This window comes from Mytilus trossulus, chromosome 9 (genome assembly GCF_036588685.1).
Source record: "Mytilus trossulus isolate FHL-02 chromosome 9, PNRI_Mtr1.1.1.hap1, whole genome shotgun sequence".
Classification (NCBI taxonomy): Eukaryota; Metazoa; Mollusca; class Bivalvia; order Mytilida; family Mytilidae; genus Mytilus; species Mytilus trossulus.
Genome location: NC_086381.1, coordinates 2,820,208 through 2,833,496, shown reverse-complemented (window position 1 = coordinate 2,833,496; position 13,289 = coordinate 2,820,208). Strand labels below are relative to the sequence as shown.

General features: G+C 31.3%; 2 protein-coding genes across 2 annotated transcripts; both read left to right on the top strand.

Moving 5' to 3' along the window:
- Window positions 1-902: 902 nt before the first annotated feature.
- On the top strand, window positions 903-2,839 carry LOC134683490 (uncharacterized). The gene is made up of 2 exons (XM_063542800.1): window positions 903-1,024; window positions 2,043-2,839. The coding sequence occupies exons 1-2, from the start codon at window positions 970-972 to the stop codon at window positions 2,735-2,737; spliced, it is 750 nt and encodes a 249-aa protein (XP_063398870.1). The 5' UTR covers window positions 903-969; the 3' UTR covers window positions 2,738-2,839.
- A 5,976-nt stretch (window positions 2,840-8,815) lies between these two features.
- On the top strand, window positions 8,816-10,716 carry LOC134684651 (uncharacterized). Its single transcript, XM_063543956.1, has 2 exons — window positions 8,816-8,976; window positions 9,963-10,716. The coding sequence occupies exons 1-2, from the start codon at window positions 8,922-8,924 to the stop codon at window positions 10,595-10,597; spliced, it is 690 nt and encodes a 229-aa protein (XP_063400026.1). The 5' UTR covers window positions 8,816-8,921; the 3' UTR covers window positions 10,598-10,716.
- The last annotated feature ends 2,573 nt before the right edge of the window (window positions 10,717-13,289 follow it).

The window sequence follows — 13,289 nt, the reverse complement described above, 5'->3', positions numbered from 1 at the left end:
TTGTGTATACATATATATTATCTTTATTAATGTACTTTGTAGTTAATGAGAAATAAACTTCATTCATTCATGACAATACAGTGAAAAAATACAGAACCTGGAGGCTGGCTTCTGCTAGACCATATATAGTATGCAATATTTTAGCAAAAAAAGATGTCACACTAACCTCCGAAACATAAAAGTGAACCAAAATTTATATACAAAACAGACAAGACTAACAAGGACAAGATGTTCCTTCTTTGGACATGTGCAAAAATGCGACATATTTAGAGAGATCTGATCCTTCCCTTATAACAAATGTGGAATAAACTAACATGTATTTAAAATAATGCGAAATTGCTCGTTGTAAAAATAAATTACTGCTGCTTGCATAAGCTGTTCAAGGTACGTAATAATAAAATGATAATAAAAATAATTAAAGAAGAAACATTATTTTTCATATGCATAAAGCCTCGGTATCAATGAATGAAGACATAGTCCAGTTTGTAGGCATACACGTATTGATTAATCTTAAGACATGTATCAAATTGACATATTTGATTTGAGAAAAAAACATTATTGTGTTTGATTGGTTTAACATCATATGTTAGTGTGTAAATTGAAGGTTATTTTCATAACCTGTTTTTTTTAACGTTTTGCATTTTAAATGTACGAAAAACACTTGGGGAAAAAACCCGACTGATTATACAATATAGATGAACAATACGTTACTTTTGAACACCCAATGTTGTAGGTTACTATATATATATATATATATATGACACCGTATTCGCTCAATGGGTCCATAAAAAGTAATAAAGATGACATATGGGCAATTAAGGTGTCATTATCAGTCAAATGTCGTGACGTCACATCTTATTTTCATCTAATATAATCCAATCAACGTAGTATAAGTTCTAATACGGACATTCTATAAGGTATAAAAGAAGAAAAATTTAGCAGATTGGGCATAATTTTCAAACAGTGAACATGCAGTCTCTTCTTTGTATTGTGCTTGTTTTGGTTTCTCTCTATTTAGTGCAAGGTATGATTTTCATTTTAGTTAATATAAATCCAGGCTTTAAAGTTCATTCAGATAATTTGTAGAAACAAACATAATAGAATTTGAAAAGATAAATATGTATTTTTGTAAAAAAATTAATATACTGGGACCACTATGAATAGTAATTCCAGATATATGTGTCGAGTAACTAAAAAATAAACAATGGAACAAAAGAACAATTGGACAATTTGCCTTTACTAGACAAAACTATAACATTAACATAATAAAATGTATGCACTGATTATGCATTATACGTTTTTAACTGGAATATTAAATTGAAATGTTTTGTTCCATGAGCGCCCGGCAATTGTATTTAAATTGTATTCGATAAAAAAAACGTGGGTACAACCATAGATATTTTTCTGCACCCAATTTAATTAAAAGTGTGATCTATTAAATGATTTAATCAATGAATGTGCAAACTCAATTTTATGAATTCAAAATTGATAAATATTTTTCATTTACTATTATTTCTGATATTTGTGTTGAAATTAATGAATCAATAAATATGAATACGTTCGAAAAACGAATAATAATTATAATAAAACAATAAAGTGAATGTATGTATGTATTATAAAGTACGATCAATAACAAGATGTTTTATTGCGAGGAAAAGAAAAGACAAAACACAAATGGTTTCTTGTGTTTAAACAGCATGCCAATTGTTTCAAAATATAACACTATATAAAATACTTTGAAATCTTAAAGACATGTATGCCAAAAAAGACAATTATGTTACATTTATTGAGTTTGTCAAAAATATTCATCTTTTTAACGACTTTGTTGGTTATTGCTCTTCTCTTCGATACGGTGAGACTATCGTTAACGAAGTTTCAAATGTACATTCTTACGTAAAAAGCTTCCCGACGTCGTCGTTGTTCCTAACTTGATGATTAAATCTTTCTTTTAAAATTACAGAAATTAAAGATAAGACGTGTATTATTACATGCAAATGTAAATATTTTTTGACTTACATTCTTTTCTAAATTTATCTTTTCAGGTCGAACATATGGCTATCACAAAAAGATAAAAAAGGCTCACGTGGTTAAAGTAAAGGATCCCATTGGATTCCCGACAGATCAAATACATATACCTAAAGAACCTGTCATGTTACCAAGTAAGAGACTACCTGACTGTGATGTAGGATGTACTCTTCAGATAATAACACCAGAGTGTATACAAGAAACATTTGGATTTGAACATGGCGTCAGGTGTAGAGGCTGTGATGTTGATATATGCAACAGAGGAAGGGGAGATAATTTAGATAGATTGCAGGGCGGTTCCCAGTGGCAAAATGGAGGCAGAACCCAAAATATAAATAGCAGAATAGGCGGAGGATTCGTTGATAGTTTAGGGGGAGGCAGAAACCAAAATATAAACAGCCGAATAGGCGGAGGTTTCGTTGATAGTTTAGGTGGAGGTAGAAACCAGAATTCAAACAGCAGAATAGGCGGACAATTCGTTGATAGTTTAGATGGAGGAAGAAACCAAAATTTAAACAGCAGAATAGGCGGAGAATTCGTTGATAGCTTAGGTAGTGATTTCTTTAACGAAGTACAAAACTCGAATTTAGGTGGTAGATTTAGAAACAGACAGAATACTAATTTTGAAAGTAGAAACAGATTGGATATAAACTCAAATGACAGAAGAAACCGCTTTGAAACAAACAGACAAGTTGGGAGTGGGTGGTTATGATCACGTGGTTACGATTTGAGTATTTTGTACCAAACATTTAGAAATCCAGAGTATTTTGTTGTACAATTTGTAATGAAATGACATATTTGTATATAATCAATAAACGGGTAACGATCTATTTCTTACTTATTGGTTTTTGTTATGAAAATAATCAGATTGGTAATATTGCCAAGACATTTTTTTCACTATAGACTGAATGACGTTAATATAGCAATTATAGGTCATTATACAGCATTCAACAATGAGCAATAACAAGTTTCAAAGAACGAAGATAGTCTAGATGTTTTAAGTCTATAATTTGCGTACATGAGTACAATCATTTTGTTATGACATTTAGATGAGGTTTAAAACCAATAGACTTTAACCTAACGTCACACATATACATCCTTATACAGTTTTCTTAAAACATTTTTAAGTAGTGTTTGGTAGGCAAACTTGACATTAGATTCATTTGTAGGATTTCAAAATGTCATTTATTGAATAGTGCAAGCTGGCATTTTCTTTTTTTATTATGGTTAATACTGTTCATGGATAATATTTTCTTTAATGTAAAAATAATATGTTGTATAATTGATAATGAGACAACTCTCCCCAAGAGACCAAAAGACACAGAAATTAACAACTATAGGTCACCCTTCAAAAACAAGCAAAACCTAAACCGTATAATTAGCTATACAATGACAAATATAAAACAATTCAAACGATAAAACTAACGGTCTAATGAATGTCCAAAAAATTTACGTTTTTTTTAAGTAACACATGAACATAGGACAACCACTGAATTTATACCGAATGTGGCGGGATAAAACATGTTAGAGCCTAACCCTCCCGTAACCTGAGACAGTGGTGTAACATTACAACATATAAGAACGAACTTTAAAAACCAGTTGAAAAAGGCTAAACACATCAGATGAATACAAATAGAAATTCTACACAGAGTGGACGTGGTCGGGTACTTGTATATCCCAACAACAAAAAGATACGAAGTACAGATCTGAGAGTACTCGCAGTTACTGACAGCTATTGCAAAGCCACTAACAACTAATAAAAAAATAATACATCTAAGACTAAAGATGTCCTGCATACAATTTACACTATGAAACAATGTTTGCAATGTTTGGTTGCAAACACCTGTTTAGTTATCACACAATTATGTACACAATTTTTACCAATGCATTTTGTCATTGAACAGTAAATGTGTTAACTTTTCGCAATTAACTCAAACGCAAGCATGATTAATCTTTTGAGGACGTTTGTAAAACTTCCCTTGGAGTATATTATTTAGTTACAAATCCTTTGACATATTGTTTTGTTGACAGAGGAATAATCAATAAAACAGACAAACTATGAAATCTGTACGGGCATAGAAAACCTAAAATTGACACATATGTTAAAAATAAGATGAAATTATCATCAAAACAAATTAAGTTCTGTATGTTCATACCTCTTTTTATATGAATTATCTTTGCATGCTACATATTTCACCTGTAATATTCAACCCGACAGGGTATTTTCTAGTTTTCGACAAATAATCAAAAAGCTTTTAGCACTTAATGTGAAAATTTGGTGAAGTGTTTAAATAAGCTCCCTTTTGATGTTCCTAACTTTATGGGAGTTATACGATGTTATTCGCAAAAAAGGTAATGGTTTCCATTTTTCTTACTCTTAGATCTGTACTTCGTTACTTTTTGCTGTTGGGATATACAAGTACCCGACCACGTCCACTTTGTGTAGAATTTCTATTTGTATTCATCTGATGTGTTTAGCCTTTTTCAACTGTTTTTTGTTCGTTCTTATATGTTGTAATGTTACACCACTGTCTCAGGTTACGGGAGGGTTAGGCTCTAAAACAAATCAAACGTGCTTTCAGCAGTTCCATCAAACTTTGATGACTGATTTACATCATTTCAGTGTTTAGATAGATTATAGATATGTCTGATATGATATTGAAGGGAACTAGTGTTTTACTCTTTGAAAGAGAGAAAAGCATATCATACACTTGTGACGCTTATCTTTATTGTTTTGGGAAATCTTTATTCTTCACGTTATCAAGAGAGATGGACGAGGGAGACATACATTGGTTCCTGTGTTCTTTCATTTATTGGTTATCCATACTTTTGAAATATACCACTCACATTTTGTTAAGTCCCCATCCCCGTTTTGGGAATCCTGGATCCGCATTAGTTTCATTTTTGTTGTGTTGATTGTATTAGGCCATACATGTATACACTTTATACTTAATATAATGTCATAGAATACTTTACATAGAACCCTGTAGGCTTACATTGCCTATGTAAACTTTTAAAACTATAGTATGCACATTGAACGACAAAGTTATGTGACGTATACAAATTTCTGACGTCAGACACTCAAAGTATTCGTAGATAGTAGATGTGTTTGTGTTCTGTTAAACTGTTCCTTTTAAAATTGTTATACGATGATGACTGATTTATCCATGTTTTGACTATTTTGTTTATTGTGTCTGTTTGTTTAACGCATCAATGTAAATAAATGGAATTTAATGAGACTGTCATTATAAAGTGAGAGGGTTAGCGCTATAGAACCAGGTTTAATCTACCATTTTCTACATTTGAAAATGCCTGTACGAAGTCAGGAGTATGACAGTTCTCATCCATTCGTTTTTTATGCGTTTTGTTATTTGATTTTGCCCTGTGATTATGGACTTTCCGAAATTGATTTTCCTCTAAGTTCAGTATTTCTGTGATTTTACTATTTACAATGAATTATTTCTTGAAAATATGTTGATAATTCTGTACGATGAGAATATGTAGAATCGATGTTTTTATTAAAAATTCTAAACAATGACATGTGCAAAATTCCTTTAAAGGGAGATCGACAATTATATATTAATGTATTAATGAATGAACAAATGGTTTATCATAGTGTATCATACTCAATCATATTTGAAGTGGGTTGCTACTGAAACTAATTTTCGGACACTTGAGAACACGTTAACTATTCAACAACCAATACACATAAGCCAGGGTAACATTATAATTCTGCATTAAAGAATATCAAAGAAATATACGACAATAATATTTTGAAGACGTCTGGAACGTGACATTCTATATTGATGCTAAAATTAATTACTTTTGTTTTTTTCTCATTTTCACACAATGTTCACATACAGGCGGCTGGCCTGGGGTGTTTAAACCTCTGTAAATGTACTTTTAAAACTGGATGTAACGAACCTTGTTTTTTCGTTAAAATATATTGAAATTAAAGAAATCATAGTTATTCTTATGGACTAAATATATAGGGGATACTTAATGTTTCTTTATTGGGGAATCCTACATGATATAATTATTATAAATTCAATCAAATGATTGTTTATTATGATTTGTTTTTAAAATAAGAAAATAAATATTGGAATCACCGTTAAATCGCGAAATTTTACACCCGTAAAAATAACACGCTTTGCGGTATCTGCTATAACATTATCCAAATTAATCATGATAATCTTGAATATACTAAATGACACTTTATTTCGTATATTTCAAGTTTAACATTCGTTTGCTGTATACTGAATGCATATGTATTAAAGAAATTGTTTTGCAATATTCAACTGTTGAACTATTTCGTTCTTATGTTGTACTGTTATACCACTGCCCCAGGTTAAGGTTGGTTTGGGATCCCGATAACACGACCTTGCCCATTGTTGAAGGTCGTCCGGTGTCATTTTTTTAAAGAGTTTTCTCATTGACAAGTATACCAGATCTTCATTTTCATATTTATTTCCCCCTGAGTTATCTACAACCAAGAAGCCAGTACTTCGGCACTAACATATATTAGTAAATAAGGAAACGTTGGGATTTAAATTTGCAGTAAATAATTTATAAAATTATTCAAAGTATTGAGGAATATCGATTTTTGATATAATCAGCTCTTCATCGTGCGCCTCAGATTTAAATTTACAATCATTACACCGCGAGCATCACTGAAGACACATAAGTATGACGCAGTGAACTTGATATCGTTTACATTATCACTTTTACTGGGTCGATACAACTGTTGGTGTTCTATTTGTTCCCCAAGAGTATAACTTTGTACTTTCTGTTCAGAAATGAAAGAAAATATTTTTCACATTTTTGGGAATGTAATGTATCACAAAACTTCTGGCTATCCGTCATAGATTGGATTAAAAATTATGGCATTCTTCTGCCTTTCAGTGCAAAAGAAGTCATTTTAGGTGTGTCTGAAGATTTTGTAAACAGTAAAACAGTTAACAATATTCTGTTGTTATTCAAATATTATATATGCAAATGTAGATGTAAGAACATATAGAAATGGCATTTGTTAGAAGCAGCTTCAATTTAATTTATTTGATTAATTAACAAAATCTTTTTGTAATATTTATATCTATATCTTATTGTATCCATATGACTTAATTGATTTATCAAGTATTACTTTATTTTTAAAATGTGTATCGAATACTGTAGTATGTAATTTCACATGTTTCAACATCAAAAATAAAATAATTACAAAAAAAAAAGAGTATCAACAACGGGTTAGCCAGGTCTTCGACATTGATATGAACATAAGGATATTGTTTTAATTAAAACTCATCATTGAAAATATGGAAATTCTTTCAAATTAAGCAACATAACAACCTGATGTAAGCGTTGATTCCTTGTATGTCAACGTTTGTATTTAGTTTTAGGAGTACCAATATTTTGCATCTGGAGACGAGCTTCAGCTTGACCCTAAATAATATGTATTCACTCAGCAAAAATAGATGTCTTTATAAACCTGGAACACAAACAAAAAGTTAAAGGTTCATCATAAGGAATTGAAGAATAAGGCCGGGTTTACACCTCAAAAATTACTATGAGTACAGACAAACTGGTACATCCAGGAAAGTTTTAAGGCATGGCAGGAACTAGATATATAAAAGTAATATGAAGTCTACGTTTCAGAAAATTAAAAACTTACCTGCATTTAGATGTGCATTTTTTTTCCAGTCTGCAGAAGATAGCAAAATAAACAAACACCCGAGTTTCATTTGATAGGGTCCACTCAGTTACACAGTTTAAACCTGTTAAATCACCTATTGTTTACAGGTGTCTATTGTCCATCTATTGTCCATTTAAATCAATACTACTCACAACATTGAGTATACGAGGGGAGCTTCTCAATCGTTTTCACCACTTAGTTAATTTTTGCACCTTCTGCAGGAACGAAAAAAAAAAATGGATAGCAAAATCTAGAAAAGTTTATAATTTTCTGAAACATAAAATGCATTTAAAATTTATATATCCAGTTCCTGCCATCCCTTAAAACTGTTGCAGGTGTATAGGTTAGTCTGTACTCAGAGTAAAATTTGGGGTGTAAATACGGCCATTTTAGCCAAAAGGTTATGATGAACCTTAATTGAAAAACATGCAAAACTAACAAAGACCAGAGGTTCCTGCTTGGATAAGCGTAAAAATGAGGCAAGGTAATACATATTTTGTGAGATCTGAACCCTTCCCTATTCCTCTAGCCAATGTGGGATAAACTAACATGTATTTAATTTAAGGATATTAATAATTTGTTTTTTCTTGCTTTTTAACATTCAATAATTCATGAAGCGGATTGTGTAAAATGTGAATAGTCAAAAACTAATTTTATGGTTCCATAAATTCATTTTTTTTATTGCCATTCATTATAAATAAATTTTTAATAAAAAGAAAGGCTCATAGAACTTTTTATATTATCCATATTAATAATTACAACAAACACACATGTTGGCGTAAAGAATACACACCTACAGAGTGGGCATGTAGTCATACAAATTGACAACATTAAAAATAAAAGTAATACTTTTAACCAATCAGCAGACAGTAAATACACCAACTGTATTTATTAGACAATAAACCAATTTTAAACGAGTAATGTTACACAAGCATTTTTTTGGGAAATTTGTGTATGTTACTATATTTATGGTACGTCATTCTTCACACATCATTGATACCTAATTATAACACCAATGTCCATAAAATAGTAATAAAGATGTCACAAAGACTATATAAGTGTCATTATCACTCAAATTTGGTGACGTCGCACCTTATAATTTCCATCTAAAATAATCCAATCAACATAGAATAAGTTTGAATAAGAACATTTTGTATGGTATAAAAGAAAGAAAATGTAGCAGACTGCACATAACTTTAAAACAGTAAACATGCAGTCTCTTCTTTGTTTTGTGCTTATTTTGGTTTCTCTCTATACAGTCCAAGGTATGAGTTTCTTCATTATAAAAACAAATAAAGGTTTTAATGTTTAAACATATAATTTGAAATAAAAAAAAAATATAATATGTTTGGAAATACTAGAATTCGAATAAAAACTGCAAATTCGTTTTATTTTGATTTGTTCTATATACTAGGACTTCTATAGTAGTCTCAACTATATGTGATGAATACATAAATTAAAAATAAGACGAACAATACAGTTCAATTATAAATACTACTTATGCTTTATACGTGTCAATCTGCAATATCAAAATAAAATGTCTTGTTCAATGAGCACGTCACAATTGTACTTTAATTATATCAGATAAAAAAGAATTGTGCTACAACCATTGATGATTTTCGTCGCCAAGTTCATTTGAAAGTGTGATCTATTAGATTTTGTTATTGAATGTGCAAACTTAATTTTAATGAAATAAATATTAATATAATTAAATAAATTGCTTTTACTGTCATTTCTGATGTTTGTGTCGAAACAAGTAAATGAAATGAACCATTAGATAATGTACACGTTAGGAAGAGGAATAATTATAATAAAAAAAAATAAGTCAATATATGTATTCTTCTAAAGAACGATCAATAACAAGATGTTGTGTAGTGAGGAAAAGACAAAACCAAAACACAAACTCGATTGATTATATTTGAACAACATTCCTCTTGTTTCAACGTTTAACAATAAATGAAATACAAGACATGTATGCTGAAAAAGCAATATTGTAATATATATTTTCGATTTTTTCCAAAAAGTTTTTAGTCTTTTTTTTTGTTATTACTCCTCTCTGCGAAATTATCGACGAATGTTTAAAAGTATATGCTTACGTAAGAAAGCTTAGCGACGTCATTGTTGTTCCAAACTTTATGATTTGATTTAACATTTCTTTTAAAATTATAGAAATTTAAGATAAGACGTGTTATACAAAATGCTGATGTAAATTTATTTTGACTTACATTCTTTTCCCGATTTATCGTTTCAGGTCGGACATATGGCTATCAAAAAAAGATAAAAAGGGCTCACGTGATTAAGGTAAAGGATTCCATTAGATTACCGACTGATCAACTACATATTCCTAGAGAACCCGTTGTGTTACCAAGTAAGAGACTCCCTGACTGTGATGTAGGATGTACTCTTCAGATAATATCACCAGAGTGTATACAAGAAACATTTGGATTTGAACACGGCGTCAGGTGTAGAGGCTGTGATATTGACATTTGCAATAGAGGCAGGGGAGATAATTTTGATAGATTGCAGGGCGGTTCGCAGTGGCAAAACGGAGGCAGAAACCAAAATTTAAACAGCAGAATAGACGGAGGATTCGTTGATAGTTTAGGTGGAGGTAGAAACCAAAATTTAAACAGCAGAATAGGCGGACAATTCGTTGATAGTTTAGATGGAGGTAGAAACCAAAATTTAAACAGTAGAATAGGCGGAGAATTCGTTGGTAGTTTAGGTAGTGATTTCTTTAACGAAGTACAAAACTCGAATTTAGATGGTAGATTTAGAAACAAACAGGATACAATTCTTGATAGAGGACACAGATCAGATATAAACTTAAATGACAGAAGAAACCGGTTTGAAACAAACAGACAAGTTGGAAGTGGGTGGTTATGAACACGTGGTAAAGATTTGAGTATTTTGTACCACACATTGAGAAATCCAAAGTATTTTGTTGTACATTTTGTAATGAAATTACATATTTTTTATATAATCAATAAACGTGTAAAGATCTATTTCTTATTCATAGGTTTTTGTTATAAATACAATCAGATGGGTAAGATTGCCAAGAAATATATTTTCACTATAGACAGAATGACGTAAATATAGCATTTTTTTACTTTTTTGGTTTGGGCATCACTGATGAGTCTTTTGTAGACGAAACGCGCGTCTGGTGTATATACTACACTTAGTCCTGGTATCTATGATGAGTTTATTTACAACCACTGGGTCGATGCCACTGCTGGTGGAGATTTATTTCCCCGAGGGTATCACAAGCCCAGTAGTCAGCACTTTTTGCGCTGACATGAATTGTCACTGATATGGTTATATTTATAAATTTACTGTTAACCAATTTTGGAAGTTTTGGAAATACTAAGGATTTTCTACCTCAGGTTTGATTACCTTAGCTGTATTTTGCAAAACTTTTAGGAATTTTGATCCTCAATGCTCTTCAACTTCGTACTTTATTTGGCTTTTTATTTTTGAACTTTTTTGAATTCGAGCGTCACTGAATAGTCTTTTGTTAACGAAGCGCGCGTCTGGCGTATATTCTAAATTAAGTCCTGGTATCTATGATGAGTTTTTTGGTAATATTGTCAAGAATTCTTTTTTTACTATAGACTAAATGACGTAAATATATCAATTATAGGTCATCATACAGCCATCAACAATGAGCAAAACCCCTACCGCATAACAAGTTTCAAAGTTCCAAGATTATCTAGATATTTAAAGTCTTCAACTTGAGTGCATGGGTGTATTTATTTTAGTAGACATTAACCCAACGACACACACATATACATCAACATGCTTTCTTTACAGATTTTTTATGTAGTTTTTGTAGACAAATAAAAGCAACAGTAGTAAACCGCTGTTCGAAACTCTTCAATCGATAGAGAATAACAATTCCGGGTTACAAACTAAAACCGAGGGAAACACATTAAATACAAGAGGAGAACAAAGCCACAACATTAAAATGTAACACACACAGAAACGGACCGAGCATCAGACAAAACTAAATACATGAAAAGCAAGTACTCAAACTTGGCATAAAGTTCATTTGTAGGACAGGAAAATGTCCGAATGAAATAGTGTTCGCAGAACATTTTTTCATGGTTAATACTTTTGACGGACAATATTTACTTTGATGTAAAAAAAAAATGATGTGGTATAATTGCCAATGAGACAACTTTCTACAAGAGATAAAATGACACAGACATTAACAACTATAGGTACTGTATGACCTTCAACAATGAGCAAAGCCCATTACGCATAACAAGCTATGAAATGACAAAAGTAGAACAATTCAAACAAGAAATCTAACGTCCTTTTTTGTCCAAAAACTATTTACTACATCAACAATAGACAACCAGTGACTTACATGATCCTGACTTGGGACAGGCAAATACATACAGAATGTGGCGGGGTTAAACATGTTGGCGGGACCCCCTAAATCTGTGACACTTGTGTAACATTACAAATCAAGAAAGGACTATAAAAATCAATTAAAAAATGCTTAACTCGTCAGATGGATACAAACATAAATACTACACATAGAGTGGACGTTGTCGGGTACTTGTATATTTCAACAGCAAAAAGACACTAAGAACAGATCTGAGAGAACTCACAGTTACTGACAGCTAGTTCAACATTAACAAATAATGAAAATAATGCATCTAAGACTAAATGTGTACTGCACACAATTTTACATACGAAACAATATTTAATCATTAAATAGTGAATATGTTCAGGGGTCCTTGTTATATTATAGTTCGTTTCTGCGTGTGTTACATTTTATGTTGTGTTTCTGTTGTGTCGTACTCCTTCTCATATATTTGATGCATTTCCCTCAGTTTTAGTTTGTAACCCAGATTTGTTTTCTTCTCAATCGATTTATGAATTTCGAACAGATTAAATGACGTGTATCATAGATTCATTCTCCTTACTTTTCTTTTTATACGCCTATTACCGGGACGTATTATGATATACCCTTGTTCGTCCGTCCGTCGTAAATATGTTGGACGAACTCTAAAATCCGTTTAAACCATTAAATATTTGTAAGTTTCCAAGTTATGGGGCTTTATTCATTCTACAAGGGGTATTTTTCAGTTTTCAGACGATTCTTTAAACATGCTTTTTCTAAAAGTTTGATGAAGCGTTGATATCTATTCACATAAGCTACCCTTTGAAGATAAAGTTATGGGAGTTATGGGATGTTATTTGTAAAAAGGGTGGGAATGTTCGGTTTTCTGACAATATCTCAAAAGCGCATTAAGCAGTTTATGACTGGTTTATATCTATTAAATTAAACTCTTTACTGTTTTTTGTATATATATTATATATAATTTCTAATATGACATTGAGAAGTTATGATATTTTATTCTTTGAAAGAGCAACAGGCGTATCGTGCGCTGTTGGCGCTAATCTTTGTTCTTCTGGTCATAATTTCGTTGAGTATTCTTCAATAGAAGCTGATTAGGGAGAGGTTACGGGGCGCCGAATGGGACTCTTGTGGTTTTGTACAAAATTCAATTCTGTCATAACAAAATCATTTTTGTCTTACAAAACTATGTGCTACAGACTTGTTTTG

What these genes read in the sequence shown, in the direction of transcription:
- LOC134683490 (XM_063542800.1), top strand. Translation starts at nt 970, where the DNA reads ATGCAGTCTCTTCTTTGTATTGTGCTTGTTTTGGTTTCTCTCTATTTA. An exon ending in TTCTCTCTATTTAGTGCAAG is followed by an intron (nt 1,025 to 2,042) that starts GTATGATTTTCA and finishes TTATCTTTTCAG; the next exon opens with GTCGAACATATGGCTATCAC.
- LOC134684651 (XM_063543956.1), top strand. Translation starts at nt 8,922, where the DNA reads ATGCAGTCTCTTCTTTGTTTTGTGCTTATTTTGGTTTCTCTCTATACA. An exon ending in TTCTCTCTATACAGTCCAAG is followed by an intron (nt 8,977 to 9,962) that starts GTATGAGTTTCT and finishes TTATCGTTTCAG; the next exon opens with GTCGGACATATGGCTATCAA.